This window comes from Taudactylus pleione, unplaced genomic scaffold (genome assembly GCF_031769625.1).
Source record: "Taudactylus pleione unplaced genomic scaffold, aTauple2 ptg000194l, whole genome shotgun sequence".
NCBI lineage: Eukaryota > Metazoa > Chordata > Amphibia > Anura > Myobatrachidae > Taudactylus > Taudactylus pleione.
In genome coordinates this window covers 484,298-510,000 of record NW_028284596.1, presented here as the reverse complement: position 1 = coordinate 510,000, position 25,703 = coordinate 484,298, and the positions used below count along the sequence as shown (strand labels likewise).

Genomic DNA, 25,703 nt, shown 5'->3' with positions numbered 1-25,703 from the left:
ATAGGATTCTGGGGGTGAGATAACAAAACTGGCCGTACCTTATGTCTTCAAAGAAGGCTTCCAGATAGTCCCGCTGTTCGGCCAAGGAGAGGTCTATATCCAGATAGTTCCCATTAGTAGATAACTGGAGGGTGCAATCTTCCAGCTAGAAGCAAACAGAACAGGATTAAACCTTCATACAAGCCCCATGGTTCCCATCCTGTACAGGGAGAGTCACCTTGCCCACACGCGTCTCCTGTACACAGGTCACTCCCCATTGAATTGCTAATTTTACCTGAATAAGATCACGAGGTTTAGCACCTGATTGAAAGCACTGGCTGGGAACCCGTGGTAGGGCTGGGTGGGGGAAAGACGTATTTCAATCCATCATCTCTTACATAATGATTACTGGGTATAGAGCACAACAAGACGCGTGTCATCGCTATAAGCGCAAAATTCAGCGGCAATCTGCAATTATACCTGAGGGGGTGGAAACACCGGTACAATTTCTACAGAGAAAATAAAAAAACGTATTACAGAAACGTTATGGAGTCTATTCGGAATCAAAAGCGCACGCAGCAGTATCTATAGGCGGTCGCCCGTCTGCGGCTGTATGCAAATGCCATCTACCGACCGTGTAAAGGACACTTGTGTGGCCAATTGGGTCAGAGAATGAGCCACACGCGCTAGAGGCACAATCTGTCCATTTATCAACGTCCTGCTCATTCTCCTCGCCGTGAAAGGTGCGATGCATTATATACAGTCACTGCGCATTTCCCTGCCATCCCACACGATGCCCTTGCCCAAACCATGACCAACCACGTCACGTAATACTGTACACAGCAAACGCCCAGCGCTCTAGAGATAAAATCAGCAATTGCTTTCATTAGATTTATCATATAGTTTAGGAATCGGGGACAGACAGCAAGTACTAGGGATGTACTGAACCCAGCCAGATCATTATACTCCAGTGATTTAACCCTAAGATGCTCAGAGCCCAAAGTGCTAATAAGCTATTTTTTCTCTCAATAATGTTCTGGTGTAAACAGGTATGAATGCATAAAATATTCTTGTGATAGGACTTTAATTAATTTATAGGATGTTACAAACAAGTCTGTTATCTTATATTTATATGGTGCCACTAGGGTTCTGTAGTGCCGTATAAGTGGATAAAATTGACAACAGGACACATAAGTACACACAGTATATAAAGTCACAGTCTACATACATAATTATATTGTGCAATTAGCATAATTCTGAACAGAAGTCAAAAGGGAAGAGGGCCCTGCTCATACTAGGTTACAGAGGTGTCCTCATTCATCTATCCTCAATACGCCGCTTAGCGCGACTTGCCTGGTGTGGGTGAGCCGCCAGGCCCAGTGCAATCTGCTGACGTCGGGGGGTCTTTTTTTTGTCGAATATGTGCCTAAGTTGCAATACGATGCATGGTAGCACTTCGTATACAGATTCAGGGACCCAGTCGCACACAGATATACAAGTGTCACAGTATTAAATGAATCAGCACTAGTCACATCGCACTGCGACTTAGACGATGTTTAGCAAAAAAGCTAGCAGAGTCTCATGGGACCTGGTGCGCTGAGAGGGGCTTTTTTGTGCGCCTGCAGCAAAGATGTGTAAGAACGCATTGTACAATCTATATTAACACAGAGCTCCGAAGAGTTGCCATAGTTTCCCTTCCCTGCCCGTAATTCTTCATCCCGTCATTCCCCCCATAACTCGCCCGTCAATCTTACAGAGGATGCAATGACCTCTCAGGACACTACAGCCTACCGGAACTATCTGGTGACAAATCGTGTGTGACATCATAAAGGACAGGGTATGACATGACTGCGCTGTGGGCGAGTATTGCAAAAAAAAAAATAACTAGAAGTATAGAGAAGGGAGGCAGAGTGGTGGGAGAAACAACCCTGGATTTAACCACAGCCTGTACAGGGGTATAACGCAAAACAAAGACCTTAAGCGTAATTCAATACAACAAGCGAACACAACTTTTCCACATTTCCACTGTCCCTCCTGCCCTGCCAGATCCCCGTACACTGTTGGCGCAGTCCGAAAGCCAGTGAAACTATATTTATGAGGAATTTTGTTCCATTACGTAATCTCCCCAACACGGGGCATAAATACAGAAAAACATGTAAAGAATTAAAAAAAAGAAAATGAAAAACACAAACGTTCCAAAAGGAAACGGTCCCAGAGGAGCAAGAAAGAAAATAAACTAATTAAAGTGGATCGGTCACGTCAGAGCAGGCCTGGCGACTTTATAGGCAGACTATTTTATTTAGGCCACACATTGGCAACTCCAGCGCCACAGAGACATCAGTGGTCACTACCACAGAAACGGTGCCCTATACGGCGTGCACGGTAAGGGGACCACCTTAAAAAAAAAAAAAAAAAAATAGGGGGCTCATACCTGCACAAGGCATTGCAGACAGAGAAGAAATGTGCGCGCGTTGACAGAGGAGCCTGGGGTATTTCTTTCTTGTGCGTTTACACAGATCTGGTATTTTAGTTCTTGTCTTTTCATCACTCTGCACCTTGGCCGAGCATCAGAAAACGAAATCAATCTGCTCAAGCTGAACAAATACTGATAATTGTTTTATAGCAGAGGAACGCTGTGGGGCACAGATCTGCAGTCGGCCATGGAAAGGATTAGGGGGAATGTTCATCATACTGGGGAACGTCACAGGTTCATCTGGCAAATGATTTATCACTTTTAGCAGATTAAGAAATCTTTACATGAAGAAAAAATAAAATAAAAAAATTATTATTAAAAAAAATATATAAAAAAAAAAAAAAAAATTCAAAAAATATATATTATTAAAAAAAAAATTATTATTAAAAAAAAATTATTATTAAAAAAATAAAAAACAACAAACTTTTTGGAAAAGCAGCTGAGACGAGTGGTGGATATTTAAGCAGCAGATTCCCTGCGGAGGACCCAGGAAACAGAACAGCAGCACATGCTCGCTGTTTTCTTTTATATAACCAATCAGGTATTTCATGAATGATTCCTTTGAAGATGGGCACTGGAATGCGAGATTGGCGGATACCCTCTCTGGCTTGCACATGCCCTCCTGACACTTTTACCAAGTACATTTATTTTTCTGTGCTCTTCAGCCATCTCTCTGCATAATCAGTTTGTTTCTGCGCCCCTGGGGCCGCTCTCAAATAGATCCGAAGCAGGGACGGTAGCGCGGATGTGCAGACGCTTATGCAGACTGGTGCTCATTTACAATTAAAGCCTTATTCAGAGGGGCACGCAGTGGCGGCATTTTTGGCCCGCACCTGCGTCTTTTTGCTAATGCCATGCACAATGATCTTCCTACTGAGACGCTCAATGGCAGCATCGCTGATACGTTGTTTAGCGCATCTTTAGACTCGCCTTCGGAACTCGCACCAGCCCCATTGTAGGTGCAATTTCTCAGTCTGAACATGGCGTTTTCAGTCGTCTGACTAAGCACCCCGTTACCTCCCATTAACGCCAACTGAGATCCAAAGGCTCTTGCGTACAAATGTGTTCTGTGACTCCCGGCGGTAGACATCAGGACGCATGCGCAGGACTTCCAACATAGGCCAACCACGTGAATATTAGCATAGCGTGCAGTTAGCGTGTGCTCAATACCAATAAGATTAGGGAGCCCAAATATTCTACTGACAGATGGTAGCGCAACACAGGAACGCGTGGCGAGCACCTCTGATTAACATAATATAAGTACAACGGGCAGAGCGGGTTACGGTTATCTATCGCTTCAAAATGAGCACAAAACCAGCGGATGCCCGTGTAGATGTATTCCCACGGGAAAAGGTATATACGTTCTGTTCCCTTTCTAAATGCAGCCAGCCAACCTGGTCTTACCACTGAAAATCGCGGCCTTACACGGAGGACGCTGATCGGCGTTAGGCCAGAAAAAGCTGGAACACTAAGGTATGTGCACTACTGCGCAAGTAGCAGGAACGGTTCTACCTTCTATTACCAAGAGTCTGATGTGTGCTCTCAGTCCTTACACAAACCAATAACCAATTAATCAATCATCTCTAGCTGCTTACAGTGGCGGCATCATCGATATTTTAGCATAGCCGGATCATCCACTATGTAACCTAGGCTCCGGGCAAGTTACAGTGGGCACAGAGGGCCAAAGAGTATCCCAACCCATTTTAATGTGTGTAATGGGGAGCGGGGCCGCACATCAGTAAGCTAATTAGGGCCTGTGGGGTGCTAATTTTGGCTCTGCGTCTTAAAGCACTTTAGAGAATAACACGTGCTGCCGAATTTAGTCATCATCTTGCTGGCAAGCCCTGATAATAAGAGCAATCATCATATATTATTCACCACTAACAAATGAGAGATTAATCTTAATCTTCTAAAATGGCAACAGTGATAAGATCATACAGACAACATCCGGCTGGCACTCCATGCTGCAACTTGTTGTTCTACAATAGGTGTCGGGGGGGGGGGGGGGGGGGTATTCTTGTGGCCTAAAACCAGTGATGTCAATGGTGAATTTAATCTTTTTATTAAACCACTCCGAAGGTGGGTGGGAAGCAGATGCCTCGGCGTGAATGACTGCGTAATGTATACGCCTGCCACCTGCACGACTGTCTGTTTATTAGATGTATGGTGACCGTGCCTGCCTTGTACAGGTGAGCCCCGCCCTCCCGCACACCTGTCAGATATACAAAGCTGCAGCTGTCCTCTTATTTCCATTACATAAGGCCAATAACATTGTCAATGGTCATTTTCTTTGCAAGGTTACACGCAGTAGGGTTACTGGGAATCAGAAAATTCAGAGCTCACCTCAGACGTAGTTATATTACTTCATTCAGTCATAAACTTTCTAACCTACAGAGGACATTTATGGCAGCAATTTAAAAGCTTTATTCTCCCCAACTTCAACAGCAGCACATAATATAACAAACTCAGGTGCCCAGGGGCCAAATCACGGTGTATGGGTACCTTAGATCAGAACAAATAAAATAAACATAATAATAAAAACAAAACACACACCCACACATACAAAATGGCACAATGCAAATTGCTCTAAAGTTTGCATATTTTTAGGGGCATATTTGCTAATGTTCGATTTAAAAATCGATTAAAAATTATCAACATCGATGTTTTTCTGGGGCTAAATCACACATTTACAAATACTTTAAAAAAATAAATAAATTGGCTGTTCGTAAATGGGAGATTTAGCCCCAGAAAAAAAACATCGATGTTGATCGATTATGATATATTGTCATCGATTTTTAAATCGATTCTTTAGTAAATATACCCCTTATAGTGGGGAAAATAAAACCTGCAGTCTCAGTCATGTTGCTGTAACTAAAATACATGAGTACAAGTAGGAACCCATTGGCGTCTGGCGATGACACCCACTGTAACACGGTGCAGACATGTGAGCTATTTTATCTATCTCACACACACATCGGGATGGCACCGTACCAGCATCATGCACAGTGAGGTTACCAGTAAGGGGGATCCTGACCTTGCAAAGTACACTGGGTGACACAAACTCTGCTGGGACATATAGAGGAGCCAATAGAGAAGCTTTCCTGTGTCATCAGATTACGGTGCTAGCGCGCCTATGTATGGTGTGGTGTGCCCTCGGCTGGGGCAGTCACTCTGAGATTTGTGCCTTAGTGATACCAGTCCTTACACTGGTTGCCTGAACTTCAGCTTTCATATATAATATAATCCTACGTACATACACAAGCCATGAACAACACTGCACCTATACACTAACCTCCACTTGTCACAAGATATCGCTCCACTACCCACATCTGTTTTATGCTAAGTAGTCAACTCGCCTTCTTTAAACACATATAGTATAAAAGCAAACATAGAAATGACAAATCCATCTAGTATACCACACTGTACATCCATCTTGCCTTAAAATGGTCTATAACTCAGTACAACATCGAGCAAGACGACTGAAGAATGATTCAGCTCTGTGGGGCCACCTGTTGGATGCATAGGGCACTGCAGCAAATAATCATCACATCTAATACCCCAAGCGGCCATTTTTTATATGGGGGGGGGGGGGGGGGAAGGAGTTTAGAGGATCCACATCCCTGTAATCTGAAACTGCCCGTAGGGCTGGTAATAAACTGGGATTTACAGTGTTTTCTAAATTAATGGTAGTCTCTAATTACAGAACCTGTGTGTCAAATGCAACCATAGTCCAGTTAATGAGTACATGAGGTATTGTGCTGTGGAAAGCAGAAATAATGTAACTTTGCATTTGGCTGTTGATGTGTTCTTAGTAGTAAGGGCCTGTTATTCAAGGGGGTACAAGGGCCGCAGGTAGGCATGCTTAAATAAACATATATATTCAGTCATTAACACCAATGAGTAACCTCAACTAAATCTCTCTTTACCACAGTCCAGTCCTTGATATGGCTGATCTATGTCCTCCTTGCCATTTCCTTTCAAACATCTTTCTGGGCTTTTCAGCAATGTCTTCATATCATAAGGTATCCTAGTCCTTGGATACAACAAATATATGCTGTGCTCTACGTACTGGATACCTCAAACATCTACAATGAATACCACATATCCATGGTTTCCAAATGGGTAACACAGGGAACACTATAGCTTTAGCCCGCTTAATGGACCAATGCGGAGCAATTTAAATTACAGGTCACTTTTCAGTGGACCCAATAACTGGACATTCAAACGGTAAAATCTCACCCCTGGAAATGATTTACCATCACTGTGGCTGGAAGAGTCAACTTAATTACCCAACCTACAAGGGTCGCATATCAAATTAATCAGCAGCGTCTCCCGATGCGTCCTTGTACTAATCCGTGTAAATGGCTACCCCCAACGTTACAGCAGTTATTTTTGGTATTATTTTTGTTTCTTCTTCCTGTTACATGGCTTTAGCGCCTTATCTTAGGGAACCATTCCTGACCAGTGTTCTTTTTTTTATCCCCCCTCCTTAGGCCGTTACAGCTGGCGTATGATATCAGGGCTCAAAACGCCGAGCTTCCTGGCTGTTTGTTTTGCCGGCACTCGACTGTTTGAAAACACTTTTCTATAGCACCTTAAATTTGTAAAAGGCCTTTGAAGGCATCAATGGGATTTCACAGGTTGGTAACATCTACTAGTTCAGAGGACATACGGAAACAAATATCCCCTAAGCAGCTCACGTCGCGAGGTTGCGGCCTCAGGAGCGTCTGGCAAGGCCGAAGCTTCCTCGCTGATCTGCAGCGGGTTTTCCCCGAGGCTCTTTCCGCAAGATAAAATAACAGTGTGTTACACAGGAGAACATCCAGCTTGTGACACGGACAATAAGAGGCTCCTTACAGAACATATCAAACCAAACCAAAACACGACATCAGTCAGCAGACCCCCGGGGCGGGTGCTGGATCTATTCTGAGAGCCTACAGACCCCGGGCTGGAAATAGTCAGCAGAGGAGGGATGCGCTTGTGTCTACACATGCAGGGAAGATATGGGGTGGGAAAGACCACCACCTTGTTTCTACCAATGCGGCCAGCATGACTGGGTACATATGGTGGCCGGGGTACGTCTGTGCACCCCTCCCCTCTCTCGATCATGAGCCGCACTGCCAATCATCAGGCCAGCAAGCAAAACTGGGCACACAGGAGAATACGGCCCGTCGCCTTCACAAGTGCAAAAGCCTGAAATGGAAGAGGGTTGTGTTTCTGGCTAACAATCGCTACTATTAATACGGAGCGTTTTGATAGCTCTTTTCAGCAGCATATACAAATTGCTACGTAAAAACAGCGAAAACGCTCTGCGCTCCAAGTGTATGGCACATACCACAAATATCAAATGAGCGGCTTTTCCTCGTATAGGTTTTGCCCGCGGCAACAGCCAGCAGAACGCTAGGGGTACATCACGGGCGTGAGATCCTCCGGTAAATCACTGTCTTTTCGTAGATATCTGGAGTATTTCTTACGGACATAAACACTGCAGAAACCCATCACTGTGACGCCACCCTATATAATGTATGCGAAAAGCGTCGAGATTCAGCTCTAGGGCAGAACAACTGGATCCGAAGGGGCACAATTAGTGTGGACGGACATAGGGCCTGATTCAGAGCCGCTCGTAAGCGGCCGCTCGTTCGCTCCGAGCGATGTTTGCCCAACTGCGCATGCGTACGGATCATTATACGCATGCGCGAACCAGTCAGTGCGGTCGAAATTCATCTGCTCGCAAAATAGCGAATGCCTGATAATTTGAGTGACAGAATGAGGCGTATGTGGGTGGTAACGGGGGAAGGTGCTTGAAAACGGGGAGTGGAGATCAGAACGCAGGCGTGCTTAAAGGTCAAAACGGGCGTTTTATGGGTGTGCATAATTAATACAGCAGCGTCATTGACCACGCCACTGGGTTATTTTATAGTCAGAACTGCTCGCAAAATTGTGGTAGCAAAAACCAACCACAAGAATAGCGAGCAGTTCATACGCTGGTCGATGTACTCGATTAATCTAATAAATAGCGGACATGACATAGGATGCGTGCGGCCAGGGGGCGTAGTTATCCAAAAAACGACCGCAAGTTTTGTTTGCTCGTTCAGACCTAGAGGAGTGAACAGACCGCAAAGAGCGAACGGTTCATTTGAATAGCCACCCCTATTTTCTGGACGAGCGAGTGCTAATTGCGTCCGGCTCTGAATCAGGCCCATAGACCAAACATGGCAAGATCTCGGTGATCCAGATTAGGTGTTAATCAGGATGAGATGTTGCCTGGTTCTCTTAAAACATTACGGTCTGTGAGGTGTAAACACACCTTTAATGGCAGAAGACTTGCATGGCTTGCCAAGCATAATCTATTAATCTTTCATTTAAGACAGCAGCCCCATGAAAAGTGAGTGTTTTTGCAACATAAATCACCGTAGCAGCCTAAATAAAAGAGAGAGTCAGCAGTTATAATTTCCCCTCGGTTTTGTTTAGTCAGTCTGCTATTAAGGATTTATAATTCTGGACTGTGTAATGACATACCATGGCAACCACAGTCACATGGCTCGTGATGTCCTGAGCAGAGAGGCTTTGTAACACATCCCTGATCTCTGTCTGCTCTCCTTCTCTGATCACATGACTTGCCAGGAGCTGTGACCATGTGGCAGCCGTATTTTGGAAACTGAAGAGAGATTTTGTAAAGGAGCGAATGATTTTGTACGAGGATAGCCAAGTTAAAGACATGCACATGCTTAAAAAAGTCACTTAACTTGCTACTTAGAAAATAAATAAACCTTCTGAGTGGATCACTGCTTCAACAACAACTCTACCATAACCTAAAAGTAATGTTTTAATAGAATGTTTTGTCACATTCTGATTATTCTTTGAAATATTTGAATGTTACCACATTTTTTAGAATATCGTTAAGCTGACAATAGGGTCCGGTTTTCCCCCTCACATGACCGCCTGTCCCATCGAATGCATAAGGCGTTCTCATTCAGCATAAAAATTCCCATTTACAATGCAGGAAACTTAAACGCCTCATTATACAATAAGAATTACGCCATAATTATACATCGCCTGCCACTGCATACATATGTATTTTCGCTGGCTAATGTTATTCAATCTTCAAGAGAAAAGAGCACAATAGAAGTCTGTTAGGAATGAAAAAAACCATTGTCATTAAAAATGACTCTACTTTAGCTAAACACTGAGCTGGTTTATCCGGTCTAAGTGGGACGATAATTTCTGCGCCCCGGGGCAGATATAGAGTAACAATGGAGCATCTGCACTGGCTGAGAAAAGCCGTCTTCCTTATTAAAATGTGGAAATGAAATGCTCGCACCTCTATCACCTAGAAATTATAAATAAGAACCTAATTACAGAAGGATAATGCCATTATCGATTTACATAAGACTAGCTACCTTAAACGTTGCCCAGGTTTAAATCTTCAAGTTATTAAGTTTTATTATGTGATGTAGTCCAAATCCATCCAGTGGAAGGCCCAGAACAGGCTCCCTGGGTCAAAGTTCTGCCTGCCGCACTCCACCATGAGGTCCGACTGGGCCCCCAACCACTCCATTAGGCATCCCAGACCAATTGCCACCTGTCTGTGAAGTTTTCATCTAAAACCATCCAGTGGAAGGTCCGGGGTCAAAGTTCTGCCCAGTGTACACCAACGGGAGGTCCGTCTGGGACCTCAATCCCCTAGTATGTCTTCTGGGATCCAGTGTTACCACTCTGTGATATTTTCATCCAAATCCATTCAGTGGAAGACTCGGAACAGGCTCCCCGGGTCCGAACAGGCTCCCTGGGTCAAAGTTCTGCCTGCCGCACTCCACCATGAGGTCCGACTGGGCCCCCAACCACTCCATTAGGCATCCCAGACCAATTGCCACCTGTCTGTGAAGTTTTCATCTAAATCCATCCAGTGGAAGGTTCAGAACAGACGGGCTCCGCGGGTCAAAGTTCTGCCCAGCCTACAAGAAAGGGAGGTCCAACCAGGACATTCCGAAAAAAAAAAAAGCACTGCCAGGATCCAATTGGATCACCTCACGTTAGTTTCATCGCAATCAGTGCAGGGCTGTCTGAATGCATAATCGGACAAACAGACAGGCCAATGCGAATATATATATATATATATATATATATATATATATACACACACACACACATGATGTAGTTCTATAACAAATATAAAAAAAGACATATTTTCCTGGCAGTTTTCCTTCACTCTGCACCTACCACGCACAGGGAGCTGTTCGATTAGCTTCGATGTTCCGATGCGCGATGACACACAGCGGTATATTACCGTACTAAAACACTGAGTCATTTTGCTCGCTTCCCATAGCGGTACCAGTACCCATAATAGATTAATTATCCACCGTATTACCTGGAAACGCGCAGCGGCCTCACATCACGACGGAACCTCGCGGCTCATTTGATCTCCCCAACAGTGGAGCAGCTATTTTTGAAGCTGCCCCAGTACCCACAAGACCACCACAGACTTCAGCCACAGTAAACCAAGCACTAGTCACAGATTCAGGTGGCCATGCCCAGAAGTCTTGTTAACATCTGTGCAGGAGTCTATGGGGTATATTAGCGGCAATGTGCGGATACGCACATCTCCGCTAATGGCAGTCACCCAACACCGTGGATTTTACAGCACGACTATATGGGGTGTAGGGAAAATTAGTCTTCGATGTCGATGAGTTGGCAGAGAAATGGCCAGCACTGCTAAATGCTTACAGCAAAGGTCCCTGTACACCGTCAACATATCAATCAAATACAGACATGGTGACAGTTCAGGATGTAATGATGTTTAGCTTACGCACTGATTGGATGAATGTATAGAAGGGCTTATGGTGTCGTCATGGGAAACATATGTCCAAAACCAGGTCACCGATGACGTGCTGACATCACAGGGAGATTTTAAAGGGGTAATAAACCGTAATTAGCATTTGCTGTCAGATTACTCTTCGGGACCTCGGTGGCACAGTGGTTGGAAATCACCCGGGATCGCAAAGTCACAACATTTCTCAGTTGAGCTTTCGGGTGTATTCCAAATGATCCAGCTCTCCATTTGTTTGGTTTCCATATGACCAGAGCTCCCCAGCAGCGTATTCTGTTTCTTCTGAGTTCTATGTTGGAATTTTTATTTAATTTAATTGCTACTAAATTTGATAATGCTCACTGCTGAAAGCTTTCATTATTCCACACTGAAAATGGAGCTTTCAATATTCAGCATAAATCACAGAGTTAACAAATACATTACCCACTCAATTAAATATGCTGAATTAACACTACCGGGGACAGAGACACAAAGGGCGGAATTCAATTCTTTTCATCCCCTATCGCGCCCAACGGAGCTATTCTATTCATGCACCTGTCGGGCGCGATCAGTTGCCAAGCGCTACATTTCAGCTCGCAGCCCCTGGGGGATGAGAACTGAAATGTGCGAAAAGTGACATGTTTGGGCGCCCAAACATCACTTTTCGCGATCGCGCCCTGCACTTTGGTCGGGTTTAGCTGCTTTACGCGGCTAAACCTGACCTCTAAGGGCGCGATCAGCGTGAAAAGCTGGCACAATTGAATAGCAGCCCGCGATCTCCTATCACTTTAGACGAGAGATGCGGGCCGCGAAATCAATTGAATTCCGCCCAAAGTACAGAATCATTTGGAACACAAGTGACAATTCTTATGTACTAAGCCTTAAGAGAGGTAGAGAGAGAGACAAAGTTACTTTCTCTCAATGAGCACAAGAACATATGTTAAAAAATGGCAATGAAAATGATTGTACAGGTAACTAGAGAAAGTTGGTGTTGCCCATAGCAACCACATTGCTTTCGCTTTCTACGCTGTACCGATAAACCAAAATCTGATTAGTTGCTATGGACGCCGACACAGTCACCAGTAGAACGATTTCTATAAACGTCCGCCATTATTTCCTGAACAATATAGAGCAGATTATATTTTGATATACAACAACGACAGCTGTATTGTAGGAGTCCAACAGTAACGTTCACATCTAGTTTACTCGGCGCTGCTTTGTGGGCTGAAAATGCGGCACCGCGTGCCTCAGTGGTGTCACTGCTTCCTAGCGTGCGTATATATGCTGCACTATCCTGTATACACAGAACGGTGGCCTCACCCCTGTGCAGGCGATATGAGCGCTGTAAATATAGATGCACGCTGGAGTCAGAGCAGAGGAGTTACTACACACCTAGCTGGGTGGAATGCTCGGAATGCAGTAAGTGCAGCACGGTTTTACATACATTACAGGTAGGATTACACCAGGGAATCGCCAGACATCATAACCCAGATAATCAATGATTTACATGCTGGCCGAAACTCAGTCTCACCACTGTCTGGCAATAAACAGTTTATAGCAGAGCTTCTACTGTGCGTTCTTAATTACAGGATTACAGCGACCCGTCTATGGCACCTTTAAATCCTTTATAATATTAACGCTGAACCTGACAGAGCCACATTAAAGACGTGCATTGCACACCTCACTTCCACAGGGTGTATCAGTGACAACCTACAGGCCATTCCCACACTATAACCAATGTCACACACCCTACGCATGGCTATTCTGCTTATACGCACGCAGTGCAGTTACTAATATCAGCGGTGATATGTAATTGTGTGCATTCGCACTGCGATCGCAGCCTAACATCAGGACACCCACTTCCCCTTACTCACATCCGTATATTTGGTCAACATAGGGAAACAATCGGTAACATCGAGTACTATCGGACCCATACACAGTACTATCGGACCCATACGCACAGTTAAGGCAGGTCAGACCTCACTCAGTAATTGCTAACTTCAGCGCGCGCTATGAGGCCTCAGGCTGCGTACGCCATCACAGAGGATCATTTATGCACGCCCCTGCAATGCCGTCCCAACGCACTGGCACGCCTGCGCTCGTCCAACCCAGCCCGTCCACAAACGGCACTTCCTGTCAATCACTCTGCCATGGGTCTGCGAACCTCTGCGATGGCAGTCCCGAGCGCAGTGGCTGGTTCGCGCACGCACACTGCGATGCCTGCGCAGTACGCAACACTCGTCCGATTGCGTGCGTATAAACAACTGCGTTCCTTCCTTTGATCTATCTTGCTACTTTTGTACTGGATGATACAACTGGTCAGTGGACATAAATAAAAATTATCACGTTTCTTAAACCGTTTAAAAAAAATATATATAAACCTAAAAAGTGACTGGTCTAGAAGTATGAGGGCGAAGTTCCGTCTTTCCAATGCAGAAACCAAAGTGTGAGGGTGGATTTCCTCCCCGTCCATCACACACAGAGAGTAACCTACAGCTTGCAAACAAAAAGCTTAATGATGAGATGAAACAATGATTCACTTTCATGTCTGTCAGGCCCTTGTGTGGGGAACCGCTGATCTGAACTGGACTCTCTTGTTAATTAGGAGACTGCAAGCCAGAGTTCCAGCCACAGCTATAAAGTGAAATACCAATGAGCACTGCAGTTGCTCTATTGTCCATTAGAATGATATGCGGATTCTGCTGCTATAGAACCCTGAATAAGTAAAAGAGCAAACAATTTATTCTGTAGCTTGTAAGGTTCCCAATACCAGTCCTGGATTAGGCTCTGTGCCCAGACGGTGAGCACGGTACCGAAGAAAAATACCAGACGCGCAGCGACTCAGACCTGGAAGAAGTGCAAAAGCCTCATCCACAACCAGCAGAGGACGGAGGCCCAGGTGAGAGGAACGGAGGACAGTCATAGTAGGGACTGGTTCATCGTTCATGTCTCCACCGTCCCACGTCTGTCTCCATTCCAATCGTACCGCACTTCCTTCTGTTTATGGCCACCGTAAGTCATTTGCTTTTCTGTCGTGCTACCTTCAATTATTAACCTTTAATGACTTCATTATGCTTGCTAGAAGATTTGCTGTGATGTCACACACAACAATGACATCACTGGACAATCAAATTGCCAGTTAGGTCCACTGCGCATGCGTCACAGGATATTACCAAAGTCGCACGCTGCGAGCCTTTATTCCCAGTGCGATTGACAGTCAGGGAGTGTCTGGCGGGAGGGAGGTGTGTTACATCCTGCGCCTGCAATCCCGTACGCCGGAAACGTGTCTTAGTCTTAGTTACGGCAGCCATTCTAAGTGACCATAGGTTCACTCAAGGAGTCGATGTTTGCATGATCGGCGTCAGATGCTGCGTATGTGTACGCAGTTGCGGGCAGCGGCGATGGCTCGGGTAGGCGTCTTAATACAAGTCCCGGCTGGTGTTGCATAGCGGCAGCATTAGCGGCAGCATACCTTTACATAGCGGCAGCATTAGCGTAACTACTCTGAAACAGGTCCGCAGACAACAGCTCTGTATGTGTATAACCAACGTCAACTAACATGCGGCTAGGCTGAGTGGGCACCCATGCCTACCGTACATACAGTGAAATCAGCGCCAGCATGGGCTAATCGGAAGCTTGGCTGACTGTGTGGCCCCAAAATGATCAGTAGGTGTATAAACAAGAACAATGGCTGATATAGGGGCGTTATTATCGATACAGAATAAATAATACTCTGCAGATCTGCCAAACGCCATCAGTACGCACCAGACTGGTGAGACCGCACTTTATTATTAGAACTAGGACTCTGGGGGAGCTTTTAGGCTCTGGGAATAACAACTACATGATGACATGTAAACAGTTACCTGTTATAAACTTATCCGCCTCACGGCATGATCGTGCCAAATCCCTGTGCCCAGATAGGCCAATCATCCCCCCGTCCCAGGGACCTCATCTTCTTAAATCAGATGCCAGACTGTTGAAACCGTGCATCCCTTGCCAGAGAGCAACTAAAATGGGAACTGGCACGGACCAGAGACATAACCCGGAGCAGATGTGAATGCTGAGTGTGAATTAAGGCGGTTTGCTAATATGGACGGTGACTAATCCAGTCAGTGAGCGACGGGGAAGGATGAGGAATGGATTCCTGCCTCATATACGGCGTACTTCATTTACAGTGTTTTGCACTGTAGCACCTATGTAATCTTCCCAGCGCGCCTCAGGTCTGCGGGGAGGCAGACTAATCTGACGAGGGTGGCACAGCGCAAATCTCCCATTGGCCTTAAGCAGTGGTCTCCAACCTGTAGCTCACGGTCTTCATTTTGGTAGCTCACCTTAGCTGCAGTACTGCCGAGTAAGCTAGGAGGAAGTGACCTCTGAAGCGTGCTCCCCCGTGGTTGTCGACGCCACAGGGAAGCACGTCAGGTTATTGCAGCAGCCTCTACAGCAACCACCTGACGTGCTTCCCTGTGGTTCCACCCACGGCGTCTACGCTACGGCGGAGCGAGTGAATCCCGCCCAGCCCTGCCGGAAAATCACACAGCAGCCCTGCCTATACTGTATCTTTTGCTTCTCTACTGCACGTACCTCCTTGGAGCCGGTAATTAGCAGTGAAATGCGCCTGTGCTTACATTTTATTTACAAACTACAACACTATCACTGTAATAATTAAATGTATTGATGTTTTCTATGAAATTTTTTTTTTTTTTTTTCATTTTCATTCAATTACCTCAATTGTTCGGTTATTAATATTAGCCAGATTTTTTTTCTACAATTTTATCAGGTTTCATTTAACTAAAGTAGCTCACAACAAAATTAAGGTTGGCGACCACGAATTCCGGTGGCGATATTAAATTGTCTTGGGCGCTCATGCGTATTTGCGCAAGCCACTCCAAAAAGCGCCTGGTTTAAAAGGTGCCCGAACTACTGACTTTTCTCGCATTTCTGCTCGCCTACTCAGGAGGGTGCGAGCGGAAATCTGAGCACCTGCGGCATTGGCACCCAATCGGACCAACAATTGAATTGCTCCGTCGGGCACCCGCTGCTAACAGCCGCGGGCGAAAATCATTGAATTGCCCCCATTGAATCCAAGTCTTTCTGCAAAGAGAAAATGGCTAGGGTTTGTCAAAGCCACTAATAAGTGGCAGCGTTGACCGATGGATTTAAAGCAGCAACCAGGTTCAGCATTTAGGTCCTCATTCAGAGGCGCTCGCAAAATGCAAGTGGTTGCTCTAATGTGGGCGGCCGCTTGGGTTTTGAAGTGCGGCCTCCTGGTCGCTAGCTAGGCTGTGTACCCACAGCTTTAGCGACCGACCAGGTTGATGGTCGAGATGACCATTGCGACCATCGGGGCTTGCGACGAGACCCTAAGGTTGGGTCTCGGCAACCGCAAGCCCCAGGGAGCTTCCTGCTCTGATCGATGCTGATGTTAGTGCGGCCTCCCACAAACCGGCAGGCGTTCCTTAAGGAACGCCTCAGTTTGTGAAACCCCCCCCCCCCGGCACGCCTACAAAACGGGGCAAGCTGTCGATCAACATCGACAGCTTGCCCCTTTTGTAGTGAGCTACGGAGCGAGAGAATTTCTCTCTCGCTCCAGGGCTTGTGCACGGGCAGTGCGTGCGCAGGGCTTAAACATCGACCCACTTGCGAGCGCTCAGCGCTTGCGAGCGCGTCTGAATGAGGTCCTTATTCCATTGCGGCTTTAAAAAAAGTCGCTGACCATCAGCAGCTTCAACAGACCATGGGTTAGTAAATCAGTCCCAAGTCTTCGGTACAGCTTGCGTCTCCAAATAAAGCATTTTATTTACCCACAGAAGTCAGCTATGAATGTGTGCGTGATCTTCATAGAAATATGTGAGCAGGCATTGGGCAACTTTTAATGACTTTCAGAGTATACAGGTGATATAACAAAGTACAGTAAAGTTGTGGTGACGGATAATCTGCTGGGAGTCCAGATCCATTCATAGGAGTCACAAAGGGGCTACCTATTATCACTTACCGTAATAGAAATCTGTTGATGCAATACGTTTTCCTGATACTACTGTAGGTAGATTTACGCCACCATTGTATTCTCATTTTAAATGAGCAGTCCCAGGCTGGCTACGATACTTATAAAACCTATACAATGCATTCCCAGGTGGGACACGGAGAGGACACGCAGAAATATCGCTGTGACATCACAGGAGCCAGGTCAGGAACGGTTACCTCGTACGTTATAAATAGTCTCTGCGCTGTTATTAGACAACAGCTGTCGGGGGGTGTACTCGGCAGGAGGAGGAGAGTAAGTGCCGTCCCAGCTGCCATTACTCCTCTAAGGTTAAGGTTTCTCACCTGCTATAATCCGTCTGCACCTAGCGGTCGGACATAAACGCCTCCACTGTACAGTCATTAGCCGTTTGTGTGTCTGCGTCCTACGTATCACGAAACTGAACCTGACTACACAGCATAAAATCCTCTTTGATTTAATCCTTGTTTGCTGACATGTACTCAATGTCAGTAAATGGAGTACAAACATTAGGTTTTGGGATTTTGCAATTCTTCGCCAACAGCCTATTCCCGCTGTGAAGATTCTGCACATAATCGCGATTTCTGGCAGAAGCCGCAACGTCCACACCTGTCCTTCCAGATGGATTTACACACTGCAAAGTCCTTATATTACAGGTCCAATGCCAGCCCCTGGGGGTTACATGCCAGTTCCAGCTGCATCCATTGGGGTTAGTCCAATCACAGTTATTAATGTAACATAACCCCCCTCACCTACTCATGTGTTGCACCACAGTCCAATCAGGTCTCATTTAGGAACCTCCATCACTTTAACTAAGGCGTTCGGCTTCCTTGATTAAGAGAACCTGCCAAATTTAACCGCTTGCCCGCTTTCCTGATGTCACCAGGCTTCCAGCTGATTCAAGATGTCTATGGGACCAGTGGAAGGGGGCTTGGAGATTCAAGTTGACCGGGGTATACAGATCTGTCCACATACAACTATCCTCAAATCGCACTAAATAGCCCCACCTGGCGACATGGACTTTGCACCTAAGCTGCGCCATGAGACTCGATACAGATTTTTTTTACAAAATATGAGTCTTATTTGCATCGGTAATGTGACAAAATTACAATACACAGGTACCCTGAACATTGGAGCTAGAGTTGCAGGCAGCAGCTGTGTGCAATTCCGATAAGTTGTGCAAATAGGCACGATACGAGTAAAGCCGCGTATCCACTAGCAGATATTAATGAGCGATTGCACAATGACGACATCATAATCGTGCAATTGCTCATTAATTGTGCACAAATCGTACACTATAATGTCGGAAATGACCTGCGATACCGCGCTCCTTCTGGTCGTTTCCGACATCAATCATCGGCTGAGCATGCCGGTCAATCTGCCGATAACGACAGATTGTACCTACATTGAACGACTAATCGTTCAGTGTAGGCACTGCAGGAGATGGGGAATGACGGTACGATTATGATGTCGTAATCGTACTGACGTTACCTGATCTGCTAGTGGATGAGCGCCTTACGGATTCTGAGTTGGGAGCAAAAAAAAAATAAGTTACTTTGCCTGTGGACAAGTCATGTTGCAATACACAGGGGGCAAATACATTTATTGTTACTTTTGCATGCAGGTTAAATACCGCCTGCTGTTGCATGTAGCCCACAAATGCTGGACAGCTTCATTATTACACTGCAATTTAGAATTTGGACACGCCGTTCCCAAATCTAAATCTCTCTGAACATTTTACATTTTCCAACCCTGTAGTGCAGCATGGTGTCACCAAGGTTCAAAGTTACTTACTTTCTTTCCAGCTAAGGGGACGAATCAATTTAGCGCGCTGTTAATAGCGCCGGGAGCGAGCTCCGGGAGCTATTCAATTTAGCGCGCTGCTAAGGTGACTAAATGATTTCTCAGCGCACCCTGTGAGACCACTGCTTTAGCCCGACTAAATGGCCGGCCCACGAGACTGTTTTCCGGCGCTAACAGCCTCACGGTCGGCACTTTATTCGGAAAATGCTGGTTCACATTACTAAACACCCACGTTAAGTCGTGAGAACCGGCATTCCCCGACCGATTATAGTCAGACTACAATTAAATAAGTCCGGGACAAACATCCCGATGCTATTAACATCCTCGCCAATTGAAAAATAAACCCCATTATGCATAAATCTCCCCATATGCAGATTTGTACATCAGCATCACCAGCGTACACCTGCCCCAAAAGAGGTGTCTGAAAGCCGGTGTAATTACGCGTACGCACAATTCCGTACAGTCTGCAAATTCTCTTGGACCGCCCTCTCTGACCTCAGCCTACATGAAAGCACCCAATCACAGCCCCGTTACGCCCCTCTGGGCACCAAATGAAAATGGGTTCAGCTTGCACGGGAATCTTCATCGCCCGAAGTTGTATACACTCGGCTGCAGAGCGAAAAACACGCAAGATACGCTCGGCAAAGGAGCTTGCATCAGCCCCAGAGTCTCTGCTGACTAACCCTCTGTGGATGATGAAAAGCTGCAGTGCTGGAAACGATTAGCATTCCCAGGAGATTAGGAAGGACATTAAATATGAGCTGCAAAAGCCATTAATTACAGTAAAATACCTGACAGAGTGGGGTGATGGGGTCAGGCGCGGTGTGACTGTCAGGCTGCGCACAGACTGGCTTTTGCTATGGGTTTTTGCTGGTTGCTAAAACGTAGGCAAAAAAACCCCAAAAAGACACAAACTGCGCTGCGCTGACGTAAATATTTCTACGCATGTCCAAAACCGCTGCATTGCAACACAGGTGAAACGCACGGGAGAACGCAACAATGTGCAAATTCTAATTACCACATCGCTTAACTTGCATGAGAAATGTATCGTAGAAGGTAGAAGTTTAACACCAGTGTGTACATAATACTGACAATTGGTGCTGGCCTCTAACTGTGGGAAAAGCGGCTCTTTAAAGCCCATCAGTAAGCTTTAGTTTCAATAAAAGCTAACTTTCCTGCAGATAGTAGTAATTAATACATTACAAGGACAACTTGTCGCTTCTCCAATCATCATGGCTGTGATGGAGTGTGGTAATTATCATATAAGTGACCCGCCCATCTACTGTGGCACTACAAGTCCTAGCATGCCAGAGTGGTTTAGGTGATCTATATGTAACAATGTATGAATGTTATAGCGTACTGGCAGAAAATATCAGATTAAATGCATCGTACAGAAAAATACAGCATACAATGAGGGACCTTGAATATCTGGAACAAAAAACATTATGTTCCCCCAATACTATTTGCATACTAATCAAACATCCTGTAACTCTTAATAATGTGGCCATTGGGTGGCGCTGATCTATACGTTCTGGCGCTGACGCAGAGAATTGGTGTCAGCTGATCCCCAGCAGCATTAATGAGCAAAATGCAAATACTCTGAACTAGGTGTCGGAGCCAAATCCCTGTAACCTTTGTCTGAGACGTAGGACTGATGTTATAGAAGGACAATGGGGGGTCATTCAGACCCACTCGCAAGCGGCAGTACGCTCGCAAGTGGGTCGATGTTCCCCACTGCGCATGCGCACGACGGAGGGAGCTCCGTCGTGCGCATGCGCGAGACCCAGACTGCGACAGCCAAGCTGTCGCTCCGGGTCTCGCACCAAAGGGGGCGTGCTGTCGATGGTGACTGACAGCACGCCCCCTTTGGTGGGCGTGCCTGCCAGACGGAGGCATTCCCATGGGAACGCCTACCGTCTGAAGCCGGCCCCACTGACATCACTAGTGATGTCAGTGGGAGAGATTTTGGCTCTGATAGAGCCAAAATCACTCCAGGGCTTGCGGCCACGAGACCCTACCGCAGGGTCTCGTCGCAAGCCCGATGGTCGCAATGGTCTTGACCATCATGGACGCTCGCATAAGCTGTGGGTGGTAACCCACAGCTATGCGAGCGTCCAAGAGGCCGCTCCATTTTTAGGTAGGAGGGCCCTGATTCAGAGCGAGCGGCTCTGAATCAGGCCCAGTGGGTCCAATAGGAACCCATCATCCCGGCGATCAGTAAGGTAAAATGACCGCACCTGAGATCACTTTACTTTCTATATCAGCCATCTTGGCGTTTGCTGCCAGGCCAAGTTATGTATTGCTTCGCATTCCCGGAGCCTGGTAAGTCTGACAGATTTGCAGCCCCCCCGTAGAAACCTATGGGGGTTGTGGCTGCTGTCGTAAATAGAGGGACCACGGCAGAAATGGCGATATCTACTGCGGCGCCTTCATGTACATTGGAATGATACGATGGTGACTGACAGCACGCCCCCTTTGGTGGGCGTGCCGGGGGCGTGCCTGCCAGACGGAGGCATTCCCATGGGAACGCCTACCGTCTGAAGCCGGCCCCACTGACATCACTAGTGATGTCAGTGGGAGTGATTTTGGCTCTGATAGAGCCAAAATCACTCCAGGGCTTGCGGCAGCGAGACCCTACCGCAGGGTCTCCATCGCAAGTCCGATGGTTGCGATGGTCAAGACCATCGCGACCATCTTTTTGGACGCTCGTATATGCTGTGGGTGGTGACCCACAGCTATATGAGCATCCAGGAGGACGCTCCATTTTAATGGAGGAGGGCCCTGATTCAGAGCGAGCGCTTTGGTCAGAGCGTCCGGCTCTGAATCAGCCCCAATGTTAGAATTAGAGAAGGCCCAGGGAGATAGGCTTGGCTAATACGCATAACATCCCACTAATCTCTAATTACTTTACAGCAAACCCATGTTGGAGGCCTAAGCTACTGTAACTACAGGTGTGTCCTTGCTCATCTAGCCTCAATACGCTACGCAGATACGCCTGGCGTGAAAGAGCCGTCGGATCCCGTGTGACTGCTAGCGTCAGGCGTCTTTTATTGCCGAAAATGCATCTAAGTCACAATGCGATGGGACTAGGACGCACCAGGAGACTGTGCTGATTCATTTGATACACGACACTTGTATATACATGTATGTGTGCGACTAACGCCGCGTATCCACTAGCAGATATTAATGAGCGTAATCGTGCACTATAATGTGGGAAACGACCAGCGATGCGCGCTCCCGCTGGTCGTTTCCGACATCAATCATCGCTGAAAATGCCGGTCAGTCTGACGATAACGACAGATTGGCCATGTTCAGGGATGATGGCGGGCGCCTGCACTGAACGACTGATCGTTCAGTGTAGGAACTGCAGGGGACGGGAACGACGGTACGATTATGATGTAGTAATCGTACTGTCTTTCCCTAGTTGCGTAGTGGATACGCGACATTAGTCTGTAAACGGAACTTGGTGTGGGAAAACATCTGACTCAGTCGCGCACAGATATATAAAAGTGTCACACATCAAATTAATCAGCTCAGTATCCTGGTGTGTTCTCGTCTCATCACTTTTGCAACTTAAGACGCATTTTCGACAAAAGACGCAAAAAATATGCCCAGCACTAGCAGAGTAGCACGGGCGTCCCGAGAGGGGCTTTTTGGCGCTACTGCAGCAGAGATGAGGAAGGACATCTGTATAAGGGGATCATTCATTTCAGACCCACTCGCAAGTTGCGGCCGCTCGCTGGCAAAAATGGACCGGATATGTAAATGAAGTGCTCGCACTGCATCGCGTAAGGATGTTTTAGCAAGCTACGGCAAAGAGCGCTCGCAAGTGTATAAAGACGCCCCCTTGCCACTCGCAACACACGTCAACTCCGGGAAATGTAGGATAAATCGGGAAAATCGCGAGCCATCGGAGCTGCTTGCAGCCCTTGGGGTTGCCTTAACCCGCCGCAAGCCCAGCGATCAGCGCTGGCTGGAATACATGCAGGTGACGTGTACAATGACGCTACTCTGCTAATTATGCACGCCCTTTAATCAGCGTTTTGGCGGCCTGACACGCCTGCATCCGCAACACCACTCCCCCGTTCACAAGCACCTTCCCCGGTTACGACCCACAAACGGCGCTACCTGTCACACAAAGCAGCGACCTGATAGTGGCTTACGAGCAACCAAAAACAGATCGCAAAGGCTGGCTTGCGCACCCGCACTGCGAATTATACGCATGCACAGAGGGGCGAAAATCGCTCAGAGCGAGCGCAACTTAGCGACCGTGTCTGAATCAGGTCCCAAGTGTACAGGAGTACACAATACAGGGGGGGGAATAGAATGGTGCAATAGTATTACCTCTAAAATCTATTTACTCTGATGTAAAAAGAAAGATTCCAGTGCAGTCCCAGTTATATGTGAGGAGCTATGAGGGGGTCAGAAATCTGTGTCAACATTTGCACTATAATAGAAAGAGAAGAACAAAGAGAGGTTTCTATGAATAAGCCGCCTCAGACGGTATCAGTAACCATTCTGCAGGCTTCAGGCCTCTGATAAGGATTCTCCATTGGTGCAATCAGGCAGGAGGGCTGTGCAGGAACAGATAGGCCTAATCTCACATTGGGGATGTACTAAGCTCTGGAAAGTGATACACTGGAGAGTGATAAACCACCAGCCACTCAGCTCCTAACTGTCACATTACAGGCTGTGTTTGAAAAATGAAAGTTAGCAGCTGATTGGTTTGTAATTTATAACTTTCCAGAGCTTAGTACATCTGCCCTATGTCACTGGGGCAAGTCCCACAAAAGAAAGGTGCAAACATCTTACCACAATATCAGACCACAACCATCCAAATTCCCAGCACGCCAGCCAGACTGTGCATGATAGTCAGGACTAGTGTAACGCTCTGCACTACATCTACCTCAGGACTAGTGTAACGCTCTGCACTACATCTACCTCAGGACTAGTGTAACGCTCTGCACTACATCTACCTCAGGACTAGTGTAACTTGTAACGCTCTGCATCTACCTCAGGACTAGTGTAACTTGTAACGCTCTGCATCTACCTCAGGTCCAGTGTAACTTGTAACGCTCTGCATCTACCTCAGGTCCAGTGTAACTTGTAACGCTCTGCACTGCATCTACCTCAGGACTAGTGTAACTTGTAACGCTCTGCATTGCATCTACCCCAGGACTAGTGTAACTTGTAACGCTCTGCATTGTATCTACCTCAGGACTAGTGTAACTTGTAACGCTCTGCACTGCATCTACCTCAGGACTAGTGTAACTTGTAACGCTCTGCATCTACCCCAGGACTAGTGTAACTTGTAACGCTCTGCACTGCATCTACCTCAGGACTAGTGTAACTTGTAACGCTCTGCATTGCATCTACCTCAGGACTAGTGTAACTTGTAATGCTCTGCATCTACCTCAGGACTAGTGTAACTTGTAACGCTCTGCATTGTATCTACCTCAGGACTAGTGTAACTTGTAACGCTCTGCATTGTATCTACCTCAGGACTAGTGTAACTTGTAACGCTCTGCACTGCATCTACCTCAGGACTAGTGTAACTTGTAACGCTCTGCATCTACCTCAAGACTACTGTAACTTGTAACGCTCTGCATTGCATCTACCTCAGGACTAGTGTAACTTGTAACGCTCTGCATTGCATCTACCTCAGGACTAGTGTAACTTGTAACGCTCTGCATTGCATCTACCTCAGGACTAGTGTAACTTGTAACGCTCTGCACTGCATCTACCTCAGGACTAGTGTAACTTGTAACGCTCTGCATTGCATCTACCCCAGGACTAGTGTAACTTGTAACGCTCTGCATTGCATCTACCCCAGGACTTGTGTAACTTGTAAAGCTCTGCATTGTATCTACCTCAGGACTAGTGTAACTTGTAACGCTCTGCACTGCATCTACCTCAGGACTAGTGTAACTTGTAACGCTCTGCATCTACCCCAGGACTAGTGTAACTTGTAACGCTCTGCACTGCATCTACCTCAGGACTAGTGTAACTTGTAACGCTCTGCATTGCATCTACCTCAGGACTAGTGTAACTTGTAATGCTCTGCATCTACCTCAGGACTAGTGTAACTTGTAACGCTCTGCATTGTATCTACCTCAGGACTAGTGTAACTTGTAACGCTCTGCATTGTATCTACCTCAGGACTAGTGTAACTTGTAACGCTCTGCACTGCATCTACCTCAGGACTAGTGTAACTTGTAACGCTCTGCATCTACCTCAAGACTACTGTAACTTGTAACGCTCTGCATTGCATCTACCTCAGGACTAGTGTAACTTGTAACGCTCTGCATTGCATCTACCTCAGGACTAGTGTAACTTGTAACGCTCTGCATTGCATCTACCTCAGGACTAGTGTAACTTGTAACGCTCTGCATTGCATCTACCTCAGGACTAGTGTAACTTGTAACGCTCTGCATTGCATCTACCTCAGGACTAGTGTAACTTGTAACGCTCTGCACTGCATCTACCTCAGGACTAGTGTAACTTGTAACGCTCTGCATCTACCTCAAGACTAGTGTAACTTGTAACGCTCTGCATTGCATCTACCTCAGGACTAGTGTAACTTGTAACGCTCTGCATTGCATCTACCTCAGGACTAGTGTAACTTGTAACGCTCTGCATTG

The 25,703-nt window shown here is 46.5% G+C and overlaps 1 protein-coding gene across 3 annotated transcripts in view; it reads right to left on the bottom strand.

The window, feature by feature from the left end:
* Positions 1–25,703, bottom strand: part of FHOD1 (formin homology 2 domain containing 1) — a 118,152-nt gene that overhangs the window by 80,312 nt on the left and 12,137 nt on the right. For all 3 annotated transcript variants that reach the window (XM_088476768.1, XM_088476770.1, XM_088476769.1), the window contains exon 2: positions 39–145. In XM_088476768.1, the coding sequence (XP_088332894.1) occupies positions 39–145 (107 nt within the window). The remainder of the gene's footprint in view (positions 1–38; positions 146–25,703) is intronic.